Consider the following 23,170-nt stretch of genomic DNA (forward strand, 5'->3'; position numbering starts at 1 on the left):
AACACAGTTCCAATATAATGTTAATGTTTAAGCACAGTTAGCTAATTATAAACCTTCAGTAGGAATGACTTCAGCATCTGGAAATATGAAATCATGGATTGAAGGTGCTTTCCCTAAATGTAATTGCCACTTAAAATTATGTAAACACTAAATTGAATTTTCTCTCCCCCAAAATGCTAGTGGTGAGGATCCTTGATAGAAAAGAATAATTATTACTTTTTTGGTCTCATTAGGTGAGTGCTTTACCTGTTGGTGGGTTTTTTGTGGTGTTGTGGTTTTTTTTACATATGCACAAGAGAGATCACAGCATGTGATCTAAATACACTTTGTATATTTAAAGTTTCATGGTTAGTAACATGCTAGCTTAATTCTAGCTTTATTTTATTTATGTAGTATAACTACAGGAGGAAAGTCTTGATCAGGAGACATATAAATAGTATCTAAGTATGTAGATGAAGAAAATTCTGTTGGGTGCTGCAAGGAGTAACATATAACCAAGCCAGTTTGAACAGCCGATCAGTTGAATGCTATCTCTGATTTGTTGGTATCATGCTGAGAATAAATCAGGTTTGTGTAGTGACTGGAAATGACCTTTTTATATTCCTTGGAACCGTTTCTGCTTTAGGCTTTTGAAAACCCAGTGCTCTTTCCTGGCTTCTTTCTTTAGTAGTTTTTAAATCAAATTGGTACAAAAACATTGTGTACACATTATTGTCCACACAGATTTTATGAGAATTTGCACTGATTTAGCTAACTTAGTTCAACAGATAACTAAAGTATGACAGAATCCAGCATTTGAGTCTTGTATCTCAGCTCTTCCTGGTGAGATTCTGTTTCCTTAAAAATATAGTAGAACTTGACTCGTTCAGGTATTAACGTTCTCCAGAATATCTTGGAGAAGATTAAGCGCTTTATCATCTAAAGGATGACATCATATGCCAAGGGAGCAAATGAGGCTGCAGCAGGTCTTATGAGCCTTTATTATGAGAACTTGTGCAGATTTTATAGTGCTGTGACTCTTTTGTCCTTTTTCTTCTAGAAGGTATACCTTTTACCAAAACAAGTCAATGAAGAAGCTGCTGATAATGGATAATTTTGAAAATAGTTCACATATGGGACTGGAAGGGAAACAGAAGTTAAAAACACAGTTCCTGCTTCTTCAGATGCACTGTGGCAGCAACATGCTTGTAACCTCCGGGATAGACTTCAGTATGAATACATCTTGTTGAAAGAAAAGCTATCTGGATTTTTAGTGTGGCTGTGTCAAACCAGGAAATTCCCTTTTTATAGGGGATAATTATTGCTTTCTATTACACCCATTTCTCCCTCCAGTAAGTTTACTGAGGACAGCATTTTTCTTGCTCCACCTTGCAATATTTAAAAACAGAGCTGATGTATGCATAAACTAGGAATGTTTCTGAAGACTGATTAGCTTAAAAAAACAAGTAATAACGTTGGTATTTTATGTTGATCCATGTTAGACTACAGCAGTGAGTGTTCTCAGTGTGTTGGGTGCTGCACTAAATATATTTGCTTTCAAAAATTTGAATGATTGTCCATACGCCACAGTAGCCTCTACTTGCTTTAATTCTCATGACTGTTCCTATGAGGGAGGTGTTTTTACCTAGTATCTGACACGTGAATTTCTTTTGTGTGTGTCACTGTCATAGCTTCTTTGTCATAGCTTGATATTATGAGAACAAAAGAAAGCTAGGGACCCTAGTGAGAATGTTAGAGAGGGATTAGCAGAGCCTTGTAGCTATGGAGTTAAGCTGGGCTTCTGTTGTCACTGCCAATGACATCTTGATTTATGCATACTGGGGATGTTTTTAAACACAGAAGCAATAGGAAATAAGACGGTTTGCTTCTAGCCTGTGTTTCCTGCAGGGCTTCTTGGCTTTGCCTTCTGGTTAGACAACAGCATTCAGAGCATAATCTTGTTGTTCCGTCCTCTTATTGCTGTTTATTTGTTTTCCCGGTTATGTAAAGCTCCAGGCTTGAATCTGTTCTCCCCTTGCCCAAATCTTCCTTGAAGATGTAAGTTGGCGCATGCAAAAAAAAATCTCTTGTGCATATCCTGTTTTCAAATTGTGTTTCCTTCAGTCTTGCGCTCCTACCAAGAATGTGGCTTGAAGGATGTTTTGTGCTTGCATCTGACAAAGTTGGTGAATGCTAAGGATAGAAAGTTCATACGTTCATAAATGGTGTAAGGGTTGAACAACTAGCAAAGTTGTTTTCACTAATGGATGAATTTGTAGCTTTTTTAGAAGTATTTTGTGATGATGCAGATATCTAGTCTAAATTGTGGTTCAGGGTGGTTTTTTTTTTTTTCTCTCAGAGTGTGTATTAAGAAAAAAGTAGTCTGGTAGCAGTTTGAATACTCACGCTGTCATTATGGAACAGTGTATCCACAGATGAACTTGCACAAATACTGAAAGCAGCAGCCTGGAACAGAAATAGAAACTTCTCCCTTCCTACTGCTTTATTTATTTCAAATCTGCCGATTGCTGAGGTAAGCAAGCCTGCAAAGTTGGAGATGGGTTAGCCATAAGGTAAGTAAGCGTTAATTACTGTGAAAACAAGTCGCCTTCCATTACCAAGCACTTCTGACTGGCCTGGTGCTGGACACTTGCTAAAAGGAGACATAATTTGCAATTCTGATAGTGTAACAGCCTGTTCCTGCCATGCTGAAATACTTTTGAGGATTTCGGCATGTGCTCACTAGAAATATATTAATATGATTTTGCTTATGGGTTTAATACAAAAGCAGAATGATTGACAGAAATTAAGTATTACAAGAGAAGGAGCCTTTAGAACGTATCAAAGGAGGTTTACTAGGAAGATGACTGGTATTAACCCCTAGCCCTGTCTCAGTGGTCTTTGGTATTAAATTGCTAATACAAGGTAATGGTTAGGATCTTCCCATTCAGTGAAACCGTATTGCTTCATCGTCTTTTGTAGGCTACTGTAAAACAACATCTTAACCTAATGTAGTTACAGTGTTGATAAAAAGTAAAATATGCCTTCATCTATGTAAAAAGCATATGAGCGTAGAAGCTCATATGGTCCTTTAAGTGCAATTCATAAAGCTCATATGGTCCTTTAAGTGCGCTAAAACAGTAAGACTATTTTTACTACAGACACAGAGAATTTAACCATAATACTGCAGTATGGATTTCATCATTCACCCCTTCCATGGTGTTTGTCATTAATTTCTAATACTGTACATGGAATTTGTACCGTACCACCTAGAAACTGTGGTGTATCTTGTTTTTGAGCTGTGCTAAAATTTAGATGATAATTCTTTTTCAATAGCGTTTGAGGCTGCACATCCTGAATGAAATGGCAAATTTATAACATGTAGTTTTTTGTTTAATTTTCTTAATTTTTTTGTCCTATTAGAATTTTCACCCTCTATTTCTCCTATTGAGAATGTTTTGCATCATTATACAGGAGAAATGATGCTAATGTGTGTTTTTGTCATACAACGAATAAATCTGGTTTGGAAAGTTCCTCTCCCTAATTCCTGTCTTTAAAGTCTTTGTTATGATTCTAATTAGTAGGTATTAGCATATGTATCAAAATGCGGAATGTGCAAGTACTATTTGGAAAATTAAATGCTAGGTTTAGCTCATCATTTTGTATCATTTGGGTTTATTTTGAACAAAACATTAGCACACTGAAGTATGAAAACTATAAAATTATGGCATAAAATCAACATCAATAAAAATCTGTTTTATACACTGCTTTTCCTCTCCTAGTACCCCTGCAGCTGGGCAAAAAAAGAGCAATATAACAAATGTGTTGCTGTTCTTCATGACTGAGACTGGAGAAGGTAAATGTGGAATTATCAGTGTGGAGTTGAAAATGTAAAAACATTAAAGTGCTTTTATAGTGTTGAGGAGGAGGAAATGGGGTGGATCACTTTGAGGAGGAGGAGGAGAATTTTCCTCTTGAAGCAAAACAAACATGGGCTTGTTTGCCAGTTGCAGTAATGTGCCACCCCACATAAATGTTGGTACCCCTATGTCTGTAATAACCCCAACCATAGGGCTAGAAGAGCAGGCCTCAGCCCCAGGGAGCTCTGGCTACATTAGGGGTTGTGCCCAACCACTCCTCCTGTGGTCCTTCCTCTGTTTAGAAAAGCTACTCTTCTGGAGAAGGTGAGAAGAGAGGTATTGACTGCTGTGGAACTTCTTAATTTTGTTAGACTTGACTTAAATATCTCGTGTTTGGTACCTTGTTCTGCTCACCATGCGCTATATCTCTTAGTTGTTTTGGTTTTTTTTTTGGGTGGGGTGGGTGTTTTTTACTTTTTTATTTCCTAATAAACATACTTTCTCTCCAGAAGAGGATTTTAACAACAACTGAAGGATATGTAAAGGCAACCTTGAAGACTTTTCTGTGGAAGTGACCTTTAAATATACAGATTTACAAGGAGTAACAGGTCTTTATAAAGCACCACAGTATCCTATAACAAAAATCTTGGTATCACACAGAGACTGTGTATTTCATGCCACAGTTCCCTGAGCACTTTGGGCCAACTGGACTGCCATGAAGAGTGCTCTCTTCTCACTACTCCAGCTGTTAATTCCCCTCTCTTTGCCAGCTAAAGTGCTTGAGGGATCTCATTAGAAATTGGATCCTGCTAGTGATGCAGGTTAAAACTAATGGAAGGAAAACAGAATTTCAGTTTAACTGAAAGCAGTTCCTGATCCAATTCATTGCACTGCTGCACAAATACCTCTGCATGGGAGAGTCACAGAGGGAAGACTGAGAGACCAGGAGTGCTGGGGGTGGGGAGATCAGTTCTAATGGTGGCAGTGGCAGTTTGCTGTCTTAATGTATTTGTGGAATTTTTGACATTAGGTGCTGTGGTCTCTCTCAGAAACTTGTTATGTACTAGACAAGATGAAACGCATTTTTTTTTCCTATAGAACAGGCTAAAATAATCCATTTTCAGTTAAGTAATATGTCCCCTGAGAAATATATAATTGTACAGATGTCTGTAAAGTTGTTCCTCTTGTTTGTCACAACTGTGGATCCAGACATGTCACTATGACAGAATATGCTTCTCTTTAGGGGAAGAAAAGTAGCTTCAAATCTGATGACAAAGTGTAATCAGCCAGGATGGCAAAACCAGGCTGCCCTGGTAAATAGAAGAGTAGAGGAGCCGGGGCAGTGCAAAAATAAGCTTCGTGTCAGCTTGCCAGGTATTCTGTGAGGTATTGCTGCAGATTCCTGAGGGTTTATGGTGATGGTTTTGTACATACATGTGTGAATGTTCTGGGGACAATGGTAATTAGGATGACATGTTTTAATAGATGCTTTAGCATACTTTCCATAAATGTAGTTTTTAGCTGAGATTTAGCGTTTCTGACTTGGTTATTATTTTGGAAGAATAGTTTGTACATCATCTCATTTTCTGCTAAAATTTGACTAGCTCTCTTTTATATTCAAGGTGCTTTGCTACAGCAAAGTGAATGCAAATCAGACTCATTCTGTATCATTTCTTTTGTGTTTTGTCACCCTCTATGGTAATAGCCAGAAAAAAGCTCAACTCCAAGTTATGTCTCTCTTGTGCTGACATAAGACTCCTTAACTGGGATGCTGTGTATCCTGGGGACAGGAATGGATTCCCTCTGTGGGTAGTCAGATGTCATCTTTTGGTAAAGGACTGACTTCAGTAAAACACATTGTCCATTGCTGGATGCAGCTGTTATGCATGAAATCCCGTTTACTGAATATGCGATTATAGAAGAATGATGATGAATGACCTCCCTCTCTCTTAGTGCCACAGATGGCAAACTTGTGCTGGTCAGGGGACCAAAGAGAAGTTAGGAAGTAGGATGTGCATCACATACTGTCTATTGCCACATGCTCCCAGCCAGTTTTGTGATGCAAAAATCCAGTGTGTAACTTGCAAAACAAAAATACACTTTAATATGAAATGTCATTAAGTTCTTGACTAAAATAAATTATAACAGAACGTTTTAAATTCACTTTCTTTGCAAGTTGTACTTGGCTTTGTGCGTGACTCACTGAAGATGACTGTAATTTTGTTCAACCTGAAGTTGCCTAGCCACTGTTCAGAGTACATTCATTCTTGTGACTCAGGGACTCTGTTCACTCTTAAAATTTCTGATTTTATGCACTTTTTTCCCAGTAATATTTGTGCTTCCAGGGTGCACGGGGCAGTGTGTCAATACACTTGTTCCAGGACGAGGCATGCTGTGCTCAGTGCTTTAGAGGTCTCCAGTGTATTGTGAAATGCAGCCATGTAGGTTTATCAGGAGCAGCTGTTTTTGTTCTGTGGATGGATCCATCTGGGGCAGAGCGGGGAGGGAGAGTGCTGGTGGCTTTTAGAGATTAGCTGGTGACAGTTTTGCTTGGGAAGTGTACCAAGTTTTAGCAGAGCTACTGTAACAGATAGGTGAAAAGGGATGGTGGGAAAAAACACGAGCTCTGCTAATCTTTTTTTGTTAGAAGCCTTCAGGATTTGGTTATCTGCATGTGGGTCTAATTGCAGCCTTGATTAGAGGAGTGCCTAACACTTCCTACTTCAGTAAAGATCTGGTTGAACTGTTACAGATGACATTTGGACATACAAGGCCTAGATGAGGAGTCAGAGCAGCTGTGTCCTTGTGCAGGCGAGAGGGAGGCTGTCCAGTTTATTGGGTTACCTCTTGTCAGATCATGGCAACGCGTGCTTCTTAAATCCCTCGGGGCAGGGAGGGAGTGTCAAAGAAGGGATGGCTTATTTTAGGTAAACTGATTTAGACAGCAGTCAATTTTCTTGTTCCTTTTCTGCTGAGAAACGTGGGAACGTTTCACGAAAGGGTAACATTCAGTCTTCGAAATGTTCACGTCTGGTGTTGTATTTTGTGGGCAGAAGCTGCGTGGCAGGTATGAACTGGGCAAAGGGCCTACAGCTTGATTAGTTCCTGTGCCTTTTGCTTAACTTCAGGAAGTGGTGGGTGAGTGCTGGCTTTTAATGCTATTCCTATGCTCCTGCTCCTCCTCTCATCCTTTTTCTGAAGCTTACGCCGGTTAAGGGTTGACAGTAAGCGGTCGTTCATCTTACCGCTTCCTTTTGTATTGAAGGGTAACTGAAATCTTTCTGTACTGAAGGAGCAATGAAAGATTTCTGGATTTAATTCTTGGCTGTTGGAACCTCGTGTATTTGAAGAAAGTGATACGGTTTTGTAGGATCTTCAGCACTCTTGTAGTCTATTATTGAGTAGTTATTGCGCTCAGGTCTTCTTCTATTAGTTTCTTAATAGATGAAGTAAATGCTTTGCTCTCCAGCTGAGCAGAAGGGACTTGAGAATAATGCCTTTCCAATAAGTACCATATTTTGGTTGATTTTCTTTATCTTGGAAGGGACAGCCTTGCTCCTGCATGTCAGAGTGCAGTTCTGTACTGTCTCTTGCTGCGCTTGGTTATTACACAGGGATGGATTACTCTTTATCAGAGAGGAAGGTCTCCTGTCTTTTGCAGCTTGGACCCTGCTGATACAGCACGAGCTGGTCTGAGAAGTGGGAGAATTATAGATATATTTTGGGACTGTAACTTAGACATAAGAGGCAAGTCAGCAAATACAATCTCTTCGGAGGGAAACACGCAATGTTTGAATTGCACAGTAGACACAGAACAACTGTGTTGTATAGGCACAGGACAAGTTCTTTACTCATTTACTCTGTATGGCTGTGACAGTCAACTTGATGTCCAGAGTTCTGCAAGTGATAACAGCTGGAGTTCTTAATCTTGTCTGTTAAGCATAATGGGTGCTTGCTTGAAAATGCTTTTAAGTAGCATTTTTCACTCCCTCAGATCACAGTCATACAAAAAGGCTGATTTAGGCAGTGATGCCACTGAGGAAAAGGTGGTGGGACTTTCCTGAATCAGTTCTGCCACTAGCAGAATATTGCTGCTTGGTGTTTGTCATCTTTAGGAGACTGCAAGATGCTGCACCAACAATTTGTGTCTGCTGTCAGTGAGTGAGGGACAAGAACTTTGTGGGATGAGGGACAGAGTTAATGGGAGGCAAAGAGATACAGGAACGCTTTCTAATGTTGATAATAACAAACTGATTGTCATTTGTAGAAAATGGTAATTTATAAATATCAGCTATGCTGAATATTCCCAGATATAAACATAAAACTGTAAAGTTTTGGAAGCTGTTTGGAAGGGGTTTGTAGAACATCACTAAATGAAGAGACTAATGGCTCTTGGGTGATGCTTTAATTTAACAAAAAACTTAATTGAAAAATTTGGAAGAAATATTTTGAACGAGTGATCTGTGTGGATTTGAGCACTTAGAGATGAGCTATATCCAGCTCTCACCTGTTTCCTAAAATCAAGGCTTATAAAGTCCTGTAGTTTAATTGTAAACTTCACAGGTTTTTTTCCTCCTCACTGTAGCACACTCGGTGTAATTGGGAACATTTTACAATGGTAATGAACTTGGCAAGAGAAGAGCCCTTTGCCTGCTGCCAGAGTAAAGCAAATAAACAAATAAGGAAAACAAAAGAAGATCCCTCCCTGTCCCCTCGGCGGGTTGCAGGAGCGGCTGGCACCGCTGGCCATGCTGGCGGAAGGGTGGCATGTCCTGCCGTGCATTCCACGCAGATGGCCTGGACCCCGGCCACCAAGCAGAGCAGAAAATGCCACGCTCTCAGCCATGCTGCTTGTGATTTAATTGGAAACGAAGCTAACTTTAAAAAGTAGTGCATCACCAATTAAAACTTTTTCTGTGTTTCCAAAAATTACACAACAGTTTTGGTCTCCTCTTGTTTGCTGAGGAGAAGCTAAATTCTTCCATCAACGATATGTTAGTGGGATCCTCATCTTAGGGATAATATCCTTCTTTTTTGGGACACCTTGCCACTAAGAAAGTCCCAGTATCCTCATCTGAAGAGAGCACAGGCATTACCTGAAGAGAGTAGTTTTTTCTGTAGTCACCACTTCTGGTTCTCTGTGAAATACTGGCCTTCTGCTTTCAAGAATGGTGAAATAATGCTTCCTGTATAGCAAATACCAGTGCTGTTGCTTAGGAGCATTTGGGACAGCTGGTTGTACTTCCAGACTGATTCATACGTATAGTTGTGATGATCAGTACTAACTCTTGATAAAACAAAAGTGAATACGCTTTGTAGTACTCTTGCAGAAACTTGCACTCATATACTCTGAATCTGGGGTCTGAGTATTTTAGGCATTAAGATGGACTGCAAAGGAAATGTGCTGGTTCTTGCAAGATCAGGTACTCATCTGAGCTTATCTTGCATTTTGCTGTCTGTAGCACTGACTACAATAACAGTGTCTTTCCATTAATCAAATTTGCAGGTAGCATGAGAGAAAAATGATGCTCTTTTCCTGTAGCTTATGTATTGTTTGGTTGGTCACCGTTCAGGAAGCAAAACACCGTAACCTTAATTGAAGGATACAATAATGATGCTTTGTAGTTATTTAGCAGGCAAAATCTGACACCATTAAGGAAGTAGAACACCCTGTCCTTAATTGAAGGATATGATAGTGATGCATTTAGTAGGCAAAATCTGTGATTAGTGTCACGTATTGTTTTAGAATCTGGAGAATGAGTAGCTAATGTTTATGGCATGAAATAAATTTTGGAAGGACACGGAAAATTACTTCACTTGATTCTACAGTGCAAGCTTTACAGTGTGAAATGCAGGCTGGTAGTCCAGTGCTTCCTGATGTTTGGTAAGAAATTGTTCCTCACAGCTGATGGAAGTATAAAAGCTGGGGTATGGCTTCCACTAAGCATTTAATGACTGGGACAACAGTGCTGTTTAGAAAACTTAAGTTCAAGTAGTCTGTTTCCAGCAAACTATTTCAAGAATGCTATGCAAATCCATATATTAGAATAACAAAGCACAAATCAGATTGTCTTGCTAGAGGCCAATGGCAGTTTAAGGTCAGTGCTACCTAAACAGCCACTGAAAGCCTGGTGAGACAGGGACATCCCCAGCACCGTCAGCCTGTCCCCAGTGCCAGAGAGCAGAGGGAAGGGTGAAAATCTCCAGCATTCTGTGGCTTGCAAGACTGCGCTGTGGCCTGATGTATTGGGTCGTGGGGACTGTGCAGCTCTGAAAGAAAGTAACTGGAAGCTGAAGGTGTTTCCTTGTGGGGAAAACTGTTGGAGGAGTGTCTTTTGTTGCCCTACAGAGTTTGAATATCGCGATATGGACCTGTTTGAAAACTTAGCGTTGCGCTGGGGGATTTTGACGTGTGGGTAAGTGCATGGTAGCTCTGTTATTTTCGCACTGAAAATGAAAATGCAAAAAACCAGCTCCAAAACCAGCAGTACATTATAAGATTTGGTCTGTTGTTTTCCAATATTTGTACTTCAACCTGCAGCTCTTAAATTCTTACTAATAACATTTTTCAAACCTTCACAGGACTGTTGTACAGATCAGTTTGCTTTGCTTTTACATAAACATGATTTAATTGTACAAGTTTCATGCTAACGTTGACTGTGACCATGCTAGGCCTCTAACTTACTATAAAATGTTTTTTTTTCCTCAGTTTAACATCGCTTTCGGATAGAAACAAGAGGACAAATTACTTGCAGTGCAAGATAAATGTGTACTTGGCTGTCTGATGAAAAACTATCTTTTTCATTTTTTTCCTTCTGTGTATATTTCAGAATGTCTGTTGTTCTAAAATGTCCAAAGGCAATTACCAAAAACAAATCAATGCTGGATAATTATAAGAGAAATGTACTGCCTGGAGCTATTTATTCTAGTATCACCTTCCTGCTAACTACAATTAGAGGGGAAAAATTACATTAGTCACTTGAAAAGGGCGCCAGTCCCTGTTTTAACAAGCCATATAGCTTTTTCCACTGTTCTCAACATCCCTTTGCCTGCTCCATCAAGCTCAGGAGAGAAATCTGAAACTACACTGTGCGTTGTGTTGTGAATTGCTGTTTCCTCATTAGCCAGGGTGCTTTACCAGGATTTATAATTACAGTGCTGGGAATTCTGCTAACTAATGAATTTTAGGTTCTGTTTAGCTTAGCTGTTCTTCTTGATGATGAATCAGTTTTTCTTGCCCAAGTTCCTTGGAGGAACATGTGTGCACCTAGGCCACCAAGGCCCTCCAGAAGGAATTGGTCTCTGAGCTCTCTTCTTTGGGCAGGACCTGATGGCCGTAGGCATGGTGGTGGCCGGCTTCAAACCAGTGTGTCACCCACTGAGTGGATGAAGATGCTGCTGCCAGTGCGAGCTTCATCCAGCAGGCGGTAGAGAGAAGACCAGTGGCACTGGGGCTGTCTGATTACTTCAAGGGTATCCTCAAGGAATAGAGATTTTTCAGGTTTTTGTGTGACGATTTAGCAAGTGTTAGCTGGTATTTTTCAGCAGAGGCAGATCTCTGAACTTTGACTGTAAGGGTAAAAGAAATAGAGAAACATATTCTCTGTAAACACAAATGTAACAACATGCACTGCAGCAGTTACTAGAAAAGGAGAGAGTGTTCATGAGGATGTATGGTATTCCATTCAGTTAAGGGCTGGGAGGTGTTTGTGCACAAGTGTGCACATGTATTTGAGAGAACATAGGCTGCTCCAAAAGATGCCGCAGTTTTCAGTAATGTCTTGCATAATAAAGTTTACCAGTTCATTTTCTTGACAAACTAATGGTCTAAGTTCTTGAAATAACTTGTCCGTGTGAATAAATGAAAGAGGAAGTATTTCACAACAGTATTTTCGTTGGGGTTTTGTTATAAAGATGTGTAAAATAATAATTAACAAAGTAACCTCAAATATGAAAGGTCTGGGTTTGGCTTTTTGCAGTTCTTAAGTGTGGGTTCCCTCTTTCAACCCTGTTCTTAAATAACTGAAAATAAAAAAAAAATGGAGAAATAGTTTATATTGAAAACATACACAGTCTCCAAAGTAATTTCTAAATCTGCTAGCTCCTCAGATAAAGAAATGAGAAGGTGAGACATGCAGTAATGTTGCTAAAAGAGAAGGATGGCTTTTTTTTTTCCACAGCCTCTAATGTCTGGTCTCCCAGCCCCCCATCCCCAGCAGCTATTTGGTTGCCTTTAGGCATTGTAATGCTTCAGGGCCAGAGAGCACTGAAAGAGAAATGGGGAGAGCTTTTGGTGCTCTCTGACTGCAGGTAACTCGTGATTTGCAGAGTAGGAAATGCATGCAAACCAGGACTCTGGCATTCTGTGGCATATCTGTTGTTGGGGAAATACTGAGTAAGGAATAGGAATGAAGTATTTTGTAGAATATTGGGTGGTATTTACCTACTTTGTTCAGCATAACTAAAAAAACCCAGCAAACATTGGAGTTCCTGGATGTTGTTGAATTTGTGGTTGTAGAGCCTGAATCAGGTACAAAGCAGGTATCTCATAGGTGGCAGAAAATGCAGTCTGCATTTGGTTATGCTGAACATGTACCATAGACCCATCACAGAGACATGAATGTGAAACATTATCTAGATCTTCACCTTCACGGAATCCTTGAAGAACGATTTCTGATGAGGAGGATAAAATACTTCCAAACTTGCTCCTTGCAAGTAAGTTCCCATATGTTTTCAGAGGGAAGGAGGAAGAGAATTCTGCTGTGTCCATATTGTTATAAATATTTGATATGAGACTTTACTAAGGAATGTTGGTGAATATGAAATAAAATACTCTTTTTAGAAGCAGAGCTGCTCTTGTTGTGACTAACTGGATTTCAGATTTTCTCGCAGTGGCTACAGAGTGCTAGTTTAGGACTAAGACATGTGGATTTTTATTTTGAATTTGGCCATTAGCATACTGGGTGACTTCAGACATGTCTCTCCAGTTCCTTTTTGCCTTTCACTTTCCATCTCTAAAACAGTTAATTCCCAGGTAAGTCATTGAGTTCTGCTGGTAAAATTAATTTTAAAAGACTTGGTTATATCCTTGAGATATTTAGTCTGCATCTTATTAAGCTGGTAAGAAGGCTGGAACACTGGTAGCTATGATAACTATCTAGATAGGCAGAGGAACAAATGAGCTTTTATCTCCCCCCGCCCCATGACTTTTGTGTTAACGCAGACTGTGGTACCAGAAAATGCAGCACACCTTTAATGTTAGGAAAGTGATGCCACCAGTAACTCCAGACTGTGGTTAGACTGTGTCTTCTCTCCCCAGTGTAAGACTGGGCTATATAGGTTGAGTGTATTTTCAATGGGTCAGTATGGATATAGTTACCTATATGAGCTTTGCTCTCACCTGTTGATTTTGGAGGAACGTTGTGGGTGTTGGTTCTACGGGGATTGCTAGCACACCTCAGTGGTGACCAATAACCTCCATTTACTGTGGTAGCAGCACTGCTGTAGGTCCAAAGAAGGAGCAGTAGTCAAAAGAATAACTCAGTTTTCAGCTGCTAGAATCTTGCAAATCACATCAAAAGTATGTTTTAAAAGTGGCTATTCTGTGTACATTTTGTACTCTTCAGTCTAACAGGGAAATTCTTGCTTGGGTAATAGCCTAATTTTCAGAAGCAATATTGTACATAGTAGTGAAGAATCCAAGCACTCTTGGATTCCAGCTAAATGAAGGAATTAACAGCAAACCATTTGAAGAAACAAGCTGAAATTTCTGTACTTTACAGATGTATTTACGTGGATTTATGGAAAATTATAAATTATAAAAGGAATCTCTTCCCTGAACTAGCAAAAATCTGACTTTTTTCCTAAGCCATGCTGTCAAAAATGCTTATATTTCAATAAACTGGATAATAAGGAATAATTTTGCTGATGTAGCCCATCAAGTAAGTGATAGTGAGGATGATGTTTTGTAACATAATGATTTCAATTCAGCTTGGTTTGTTTATACACTTTAAAAAAGTAAGCAAGAGTGGGCAACAGAGGTACTGTTGTGTTTTGTATCTAAGTTATCTGTGAAACGCTGCCAGGAATTTAAGATACATCTGGCATTACAATAAGCTGAATGAGTTCTGGCAGCATTTAGTTGAAAGCTCTAAACAGTGTTTTGAGTACCTCACTTTTTAGGGTAGATAAATCTCCTCCTTGCACCACATTTTCTAGGGAGCCTCTGAAAAAGGCACTGATGCAGCAGGTTTGTGAGAGGCATACTTTACTGTCCTGGAGGATTTCCCCCCCCCCAGAATATCTCCAGGCCTAAGTCGGAAGGAAATATGACACTCAGGTCCTGTGGCTTCAGCTTAGATTTCCATCTACGTTGTTGGTCAGGCTTTGAGTTTCTTACTGTTGCTTTACTGGTAACATGATAACTATGAACACATTTTTCACTAATAATTTTTCCACAGTAGTCTGGGACATGCTTGTGTGACGAGAAGAGTATAACAGCAAACATCATATTTAAAATTAGTTTAAGTCACTCGTGTTTAGTTATCTTCAGAAAATGGAGGGGTTTTTAATGAAAATCGGGGCACTAATCTTCACTATTAACTTTTACATCTGTAATGCATTTGCGTGTTAGATAATAGATGATTTAAATGTAAGGTACATGACTGAGGGTTTTCAAGGGCAGGTTCCCTCTGCTGTGAACTACTGCATCTTCACAAACATTTTTTGCAGTCCCTGAGAAAGCAATTCTTTGAAAGATTCCAGTATTTAAATAAGTAGTTTTTGGGCTGAGAACTTTAAGAGGAATACCACCACTAATACTAAGGATCTGAAATACTCATTCACCTCTTCCAGACCTATAGATGAATTGTGCTTCAATTTTTTTCATTTAAAGCCATCTTTCTGCTTGCAAGTAAGAATACCACCTGATGTATGAGGTGCATCTCATTAGACCGTGAGATTTCTGTGAGAGAACTGAGACCTTTATGAAGGGGAAACTCTTCTCTTGCCTTTTGCTTTGCTGCTGCCCTGTCTAAGCTGCCGCCCTAAATTGACAGCTCTGCAGAGCTGTGTGGCTTCTTAAGCTTAGCAAGTTATAAATGGTATTCCTCATAACGACCTTGGGCGGTGAATGTTGTGTTTCCCAGGCAGACATAGAGAAGATGGAGAGTGTTGTGCTTTGGGCCTCTTAGTGACTTATTTCCAAAGGAACATTGTGCAGCCTCAAGCAAATCAAGAAGATACGTGTTTACATGAAGGATGCTGCTGCTTCTATCACAAGTATAATTCTGGAAGTGTAATGAGAATGGGGGGAAGTGGAGTACTTCCTGCATTAGTTTTTGTGGCTGTGTGAAGGGACTCTCTAAATTGCAGCTGTGTGGCACAACTGATAAAAGTTATGTTAGGCTCAGATAATTCTCTTGAGATGTGAACTAATATACCTCTTTGTGCTGCATGCATCATGGTTAAAGTTTTATTAACCTGGAAGTCAGAACAACAGTAATGATGAATGAGTATGCTACTGGTCTCTGTATTTTACCTTAAGTCTATTACTTTCCCATGAAATGTGTTAGTGCTAGACTATGTCCTTAAAATACAATTCACCCCTCTGGGAAAAGCTTCCACAGTAAACTAAGTACTTAGCATGTGAGTAAAGGGTCTGTGTAAGGTGGGAGAAAGAAAAGGGTAATGGGGGGCCTGTAACATAGTGGTGATACATCCCCCTTATGGGTCTCTAGGCAAGAAAGGGAGAAGTACTAAATGGGAAAGGATTCATTTTATTTGGGAAAAGCTCAGGTTATGTGTGTTGTGCTAGAAGGAAGATGGTTACTTAAATTCCTTTCTGAAACATCCAAACGACTTTTCTCTGGTTTCTAGATTATGGATTGCACTTAATGCTACCTGATTAATGATTGTATCTGACTCCTGTGCTATGGGTTTATAAACTGAATCGATGAAATATTAATAAATGTATTTTATTGTCTCTTTGGTGATGACTATTAAGTGTTAAATGTGTTTGTGTTCAATATTTTGTTTTACAATATCTTTACAGTGGTTTTAGTGAGTGTGTTTTTTATTTACTCAACTTACAGTGTTAGTTTCTTTTTCAACTTGTAAGTTTGCCCGTATGACTTCTTATTAAGGTCTGGGACCTTGAAGAACTTTAGGGTTGAAGGGTGATTTTGAGGGCAGTATGCAAGACATTCATTTAAGGTGTAAGGAGAAATGAAGACTATTTCTCTTCTGCCTTTGACCTCTGCTTTTGTGGGGGTGTGGTTTTGTACCCTGTACATAGCAGGGAAAGTGCTTTTTTTGTATGTGTGGATGAGAAGTATTACTGTGCTGGTCAGTGAGCGAGCTTTTTAGAAACAGTAAAGTGTGCTGGATTTAATTAGCTCAGCCTTGCTGTCTGACACTTTTCTTTTTGAGTGGTCATAATGATCACTCAAATAACTTACAGAATCAAATATACTGGGTATTTTTTTATCAGAAAAAAGAATACCTTCTGATAATCAACTTGACTTTCCTGTCATTGTGCTCTACTGCAGGTGTGGCTGTCCTGTGTTAAACCAGGCAAACTAGAACACTACTGTTTCCCAACAACCCAAAGGGTGTGTGTTTACCTCTGATAACTGCAGTATGTTTAACATCACATATTCGAAGATAATTGAGGTGTACTCTATTTCAGGGCAGAATGAGATGGATTAGGTCATTCTCTGTTAAGAATATAATGCTGACATTGCCAGTTAGCTAGACACAAAAGATTTTATGATGAGAAACTGATCTTGTGTTTTAAGTTACTGTAGAAAAAAAAAACCAAACCCAAAAAACCAGAAAACTCTTTAAAAGCAGAGACCACAGACAAGGATGGCTGTCACACTATAGAAGCTGGTCCGCTATGTAACACTAGGATGAAAAGCAGCAGGGAGAAGCTGAATTTCTAGAGTCCAGCTGCTTGCCTGTGTGCAGTGCTGTAGATAACTCAGGAAATAATTAATATAAATGTGCCTTCAGAAGAATGCTGAAATTTTCCAAGTGCATAAAAAGGCTGGACATCTTTAAGTTTTTCATATTCATTGCAGGCCACATATGTTTACCTTTTTGTGTGTGTGTTGATGTCTTTCTCAACAGTTTTACCCAGAGAACCAAAACATAGATTTCCTTTTCTTTAAGAGGCTCATTCAGGAGTTGGCCGTTCCCCACAGGCTGTATCAGGTGGCAAAACTAAGTTTGCTATTCTTCTTTGGCTGGCTTTAAGGTTTTAGTTATTTTATCTATGGAGGTGTGAAATTTCAAAAGCATGGACTAGTCTGCCTGTTCGAGTGCATGTGTTTATAATTCTTCTCTAGAATTGGGTGAGGACAAGGTTCAAGAATATGTCAGTCCTCTCAGGCTTCATAAAAAAGATCTCAATAGGGTGAGAGTGCTAATTAAGGAGAAAAATGTTTTCTTTCCGTAAATTCAGAAGAACTTTCCATTACATTTATTATATTTTCTATTTATTGCATCAATATTACTTTCCATCGAAGAGACTGAAACTGCCATTTAGTATTTTCTCCAGATAGTTTTCTGTAGGAAGCTTGTTCTGATCGGCTATTTTAAATTGTAGTGGTCAGATTTTCTCACAGTATTACTGTGGGGGTTTGGGGTTTTTTTTGACTGCTTAACCTCCTTTGCCTGTATGGTGTTTGGTTCACATCTTCCTCCTTTTTTTGATAGTTGAGAGCTGCAGATACCATAAGCATAAGTGCACTTTGCATGAAATCTCAGACAAGGATTATCAGTCAGGATGCTGGCAACAGAATTATTTGATGTCTTCAGTTACTAAATACATGAAAATGATGTAACTCATAGCAAGACTCATCAGTGAGACTCACATAATCTGTCACTGTGGTCCATGCTTCTAACCTAACTTCCTTTTAAACATACAGAAGAGGCCTATATGGACTAAAGGTCACAGGATGTGTATTGCTGTCAGAGTGCATCATTATTGCAAACGGATGCATTTTGTACCATGCCCTCAGTCACTATGGCTTGTAATTTCTATGAAAGGTGGAGGTGAATAAACTTGTTTTGTTTTATTGTTGGAAGGTGAAACTGGCATGAATTTCTTGTGGTTCTGAGCTTTCTGCCCAGTTCTTGTACTCTGGGTGAATTATCTGCCCAGAAGGCTGCTCTTGTAATCATAACATTTGCACATAGTTCTCTGTATAGCCTGGCAGCCTGAGTCCAGCCTTATTTTTATGAAGTTTTGCTTTTTTTTACTATTTACAATGGAGAGGATATACTGAAAAGTGTATTTAGAATATGCTTCTGTGTTGACAGACAGGCTTCTTCTGTGGTTCCTTGGAGGGAGCTTTGGAATTTAATGGATTTTTATTCTGTAGGATGATAAATCTAATTGAAATTGTGGATTAAAAAAATTATATGTCAGGTTCTGCTAGCCCTTTCATGCGATGGAGGCTTTTCTTACACTTGCAGACTAAGTGGTTCTGCAGGCATCGTATCTCCCAGCCAAAGAAACCAAGCATATGGCAGCTGAAGTAAAGAGTGATAATGCATGGTGAGGCTGCCAAGCAGAAAGATACTGCTATAGTGACAAAGCATGTGGCAGCGCTCGGGGCTTTCGGAGAGATAATCTAGCTGTGACACTTTAGATTTCTAAGGAAGAAATTGCTAGAAACACGATGCAGTTTTATCTCAACAAGACTGACTTGGACTAGGCTAGGTGTGTTGTTGCTCTTACTGTTGCAGGAACAATCTGGCTGCATCTGTTAAAGTGCTATATATAGCCTTTCCTAAAAAAAAAAATAATTTACAAAAAGTGCTTCTTAGCTTCAGTATGTTCCTTCAATTCTGTGGTAATGAGATGTACCTTTCTATAAGTGAATGGTCTGTCTGTTCTTGAATGCAGTGGTCAGTGCTTGCAAGTAAACTAATCCAAACCATCTGATATTTGCACACAAGCATAGCTGAAGCAAGGTAGGGAGCAAAAGATTATTCTGTAAAAAGATATTTCAAGATGGGTAGCTTTTTTGATAGGCTCATATGGGATCAGTGTCAGAACAATGGCTTTGCAACTTTTATGTATTAGATGTCATTTCTAGACTGAAGCTTTGATTTAATGAAGAGGAATTATCAAATCTTAATTTAAACAAGGAATTTTCCCATGCCAGTGATGACAGATACTTTTGGTTCATCATGCCATTTTTTTAAGGTCTTCACTTTGTCGTTAATACACAAATGGGCTTTTGGCCTCCCATCTGTACATAGTGTTTTTGTTATCAGTGATTTTGGTCCTACTCCATGAACTATAAAAAAATTAAGGCAATACTTCTACGTTTTGGAAGAGGGACTGTTTGAGTGAGTTTTTTTAAAATAAAGACTTGATAGTTTCATCTTAAAGACCACAGTGTGGAAAGGTGAGGTAAATTGTACTGGGGTATATTTACTCTCTTCTGCTTGTTTTAAAATGTATTAATAAATGTTGTTTTGTTCTCCTGTATCTGGGCTCTTTTCTTAGGTAACACCCACCAACAGTGAAAATTATAGAGGACTTCATAGAGGCTGCAAACACTTTTCTTGCAGTAAAAGCAGTAAAAGGCTGCCTTTAATTTATTAAAAGGGGTAACCGGGATCTTCCTTGAACAACCTAGTATGTGTTTGATTATTTTCTTTAAAAGAGAAAGTCTATCCTCCCCACAGAAGTCTTATGTGAAGTCATTCAGAGTTTGATAGTACAGTTTAGAGAACAGGAAGAATAAAATATTCAGTGTTATTTAAAACAAGCACTTCTTTTAACATAGAGTTTAACATGCACTCTAAGAAACAGATTTGCAGGGTACTATGCAGCAACAGGTCAGGCCCTCTTCTCCTTGCCAGTTGAGTAATCGCTCTTTATTTTTTCCCCAATATGATCATTGCTGAAAAGTGAACCTGGGACTGGACTCTGGATTACTGTGTGTGGCATGATGGTCGCTGCCTTGCAGGGAAGGGGGCCGGCGGGCAGCCCCTCTGGGCAGGCAGGCAGCCATCTCCCTCCGCTGCCAGTCGATGCCAGCGTTCCTGGGGAGCCTGGTGCACTGTGGTGAGGTTGGGGTGTGTTGGATGATTTCGAGGGAACGGAGCCCACCTCCAGCTGCAGAAACTTGCTGAAGTGCACACGACATCCTCACAGCAACTTTGCAAATCTTCTGGTGGCTGCTGCCAGTTTGGGGCTGAGCTGCAGGCTTTCCCAGCTCCTGGGCATCAGAAAGCTGACGTGCCTCTGAAGTGATGCGTTCTCCATTTTGAGTGGCATACTTACATCTTTTCTACAGATTCAGAGACCCTGCATTCAACCAGTTCAAACTTTGTGCTCCTTAGTGTTCCAAGGCAGTGTATTGTTCAGCCAAATTATATTTGTGTTGCTAAAAGTACTGCACTTTCAGATTTTGTACAGCATATCAGTCCTTAAGTTATTCAGAGTTTTGGATTGTTATGAATGTCTAAATCTCAAAATGGAGCAACTGATTGGAAAGAGAAACATTGCAAGTTTTATAGTGGAGAAAGTGTGATTACTGCTACTAATTACAGTATATTTGTTAATTCAAGGTATTGAATCAGCGTGGATATGTTCTTTAAGTATCTTGGGTTTACTACACAAAAGAACATCTCATCTGTCGTATGACTGGTACTGCAGATGACAAAGGAAAATTTTAAATTCATTTTTCTGGGGTTATTTTTGAACACCTCACTTTCTGTTCTTTTTTTTTTTGTTTATCTGCTCTTACATTACTAAAAGCATGAGCTGTGTCTGCAGTGCTTTAGTGCAGCAAGTTTTTGGTTTCTGGAGTCTCTCTCTATCTGCTGGCATGGTATTATAGTATGTAAACTTAGAAACCCGTCTGATGCTTTTGTAGCCCTCGTGGGGAAGAAGCAGCAGGAAAAAACATGATAAAGCAGAACCTTGAATATTGTTAAGGCTTACAGAGCAGAAGGAAAACCAAGGAGAAAAGGAGGTACATATATGAAAAATAGGAATAAAAGTTGGTGCAATTTTTATGTGCAGGCTCCTCTTTCAATAGAGGGCAGCACTGGTTTAGTTTCCTGTAAAGTCCACTAGATGCAGAGTCACAGGCAGCACAGGGTTGTGCTGTGCTGCTCTCAGTACAAGCTTGTAGGGATGGCTGAATGCGGACATTCAGTTGAATTTGTTTGTAACAGATGGCTGGAGGAGGAACAGCTTTCAGAATACCCGTGTAAAATTACAGTCAATCTAGTATCACAAGATGAAGTTCTGTTAGTCATTTATCTATATTTAATGGCAGGGTTGCTATATTCTTTGGTTGTCTGCCACTCAGCCAGATAAATCTGTCTGTGATTCCCTGTTTTCCTGCTTACGAATAGAACATGTCCAGCACATAGGAGCCAGCAAATGTGCTGAGAGCAAGCCCTCCTCTGGACTGCTGCGTGTGCTGTCTGCTGGTTCAATGCAGGATGGGTGTTTATTGCCACGAGATAAAACCAGCTTTTCATTTTATTGGTAATCCCCCCCCCACTGCTTGTTTTTTCTACTGGGGTAGAATGCATTTAAGAGGCTATCTTACTGGGTGACTGATGACAAAGTGTAAATGTCAAACACGTTATTAATTGTAAGCTCTGAAGTTCCCATCCCCCTGGAGCCCATTGGTGTATTAGAGGCATCTTCCACAAGGTGGAGCTTTAAGGCTCTGTGCCTGGGAATACTCCTTCTTGATTTACAAGCAGAAAGATGGAGTTTATGAAATCTCTTAAAACAGGTATAAAACGACCATTTCAATACTTTTCAAGAAAGTGGGTGGGTTTTAGAAAAAAACCCAACAGACTCAACAGATATTTTGGACTCTTTAATATGCCTGAGTTACTGGCATTAATTGTTGTAAAAGAGGAAGGATTGGAAAAAATAGTTCTCATTACTTATTTATTCTTTTGGAATCACTGTTTCCTTGCTTCCAAACTGACACTTGAAAAGTAGGCAGAACTAGATAGAGAAAAGCATTATCAAAATACTTGCTAAATCTTCATTTATTGGGAGGAGTTGTTTTTTTTTTTAACACAGTCTTACCCTAAAAGAAGAGGAGGAAACTTTAGATAACAGCTATTCTGACAGATAAAAGAAAGGCAGAAAGCATATTCCTTTCTTTTGTGCAGCTGTCTTTTCAAGAATGAGCTATGTATCCCCCTTCTCTAGAAGAGAACATTTTTCTGTTTTTCACTCTGCCTGCCAGAAGTTGCATCTTGCTGAATTCTGGAAAAGTGCTACCAGTATTTCAGGCCATGTTTCAGTAATAAGTTATCTTGGGCTTTCCACATTTTTTTGAGTATCTGAACTGTATTTTACTCTATTGCCATCTTGTCAGAAATCCCCTGCTGTTAATTTTGTTGGAATGGAATTCATCATCTGCTCACTGTGCTGCTGCTGGTAAGAGAATTTTATACGTTAACTTGCACAGACATGTGTGGACATGAGCTGGTACTGTGTAGACAAACTGGGACAGAACTTAGCTGGAGGGGGGGAAGGAGGACTGGACGGGGGGTAGCAGCAGGGAGGGAGAAGCCAAAATCTTGAGTGTCTCCTTTTCAGCTTTTCTGCCTCAAGCTAACCTCTTCTGATGACAACAAATGTTAGTATGTTTGCCACATCTCTTTGTATGAAACAAAACTTGAGGACAGAAGCAGTTTACTGAGCACATCTTACAAGTTCTCTTTCACCTTTCTTCAGTAAACTCTTATGTTACTCTCAGTATGTTTAGATCAAGAGACTTTATCAGTGCTTTCTGCAGGGTCTGTGCTGTCACTTTGTGCTTGACTTGAGTTGCAGTTGAAGGTTGTGAAACATTTTTTCAAAGTAAATTATTTGTGCTGTTCCGTTCATGCTTTGTAGGTGGTGTGCTAGTATGCAAGAGATGAGAAATCGGTTATGATTTTTCATTTTGTGTTTCAGGAGTCTTCCTCAGTTAACAAGTAGGAGCCTTAAGAACTTGGAAACGAAACAATATCAGAAATCCACTTTCTCCCTTTCTAATGTTGCTACGCCTCTATCTGATGGTCCTCACCAGTTTTAGGCACAGAAAATAGTATATGGCAAATGCAACAAAAAGCACATGTTCTTTATGCCTAATTGCAGTGAGTTAAGAGCCTCTCTGGACAGACTGACTACTATTGATTTCTAGGCTTCATGTAGGCCAGTGGCTGAACCAGTCTGTAATGGTTCTGCATCTTACTAGATCTGCTCCAGATCCAATTTAAGAACTCTTCTTTAAACTTCAGCTTAAACATATATATTTATATAAATTTATATATCTCCTATA

General features: G+C 39.4%; 1 protein-coding gene across 2 annotated transcripts in view; it reads left to right on the forward strand.

The window, feature by feature from the left end:
* The window catches only part of MOB2 (MOB kinase activator 2), a 115,788-nt gene that overhangs the window by 14,883 nt on the left and 77,735 nt on the right, over window positions 1-23,170 (forward strand). The window contains exon 1 of one of the 2 annotated variants that reach the window (XM_074841701.1): window positions 10,170-10,255. The exons of the other annotated variant lie outside the window; for it this stretch is intronic. Coding sequence (XP_074697802.1) covers window positions 10,206-10,255 — 50 coding nt within the window. The 5' untranslated portion in view covers window positions 10,170-10,205. Of the gene's footprint in view, window positions 1-10,169; window positions 10,256-23,170 lie in introns of those variants that run through there. 2 annotated transcript variants of the gene reach the window in all.

The sequence above is a fragment of the Strix aluco genome, chromosome 16 (assembly GCF_031877795.1).
Source record: "Strix aluco isolate bStrAlu1 chromosome 16, bStrAlu1.hap1, whole genome shotgun sequence".
Taxonomy (NCBI): domain Eukaryota; kingdom Metazoa; phylum Chordata; class Aves; order Strigiformes; family Strigidae; genus Strix; species Strix aluco.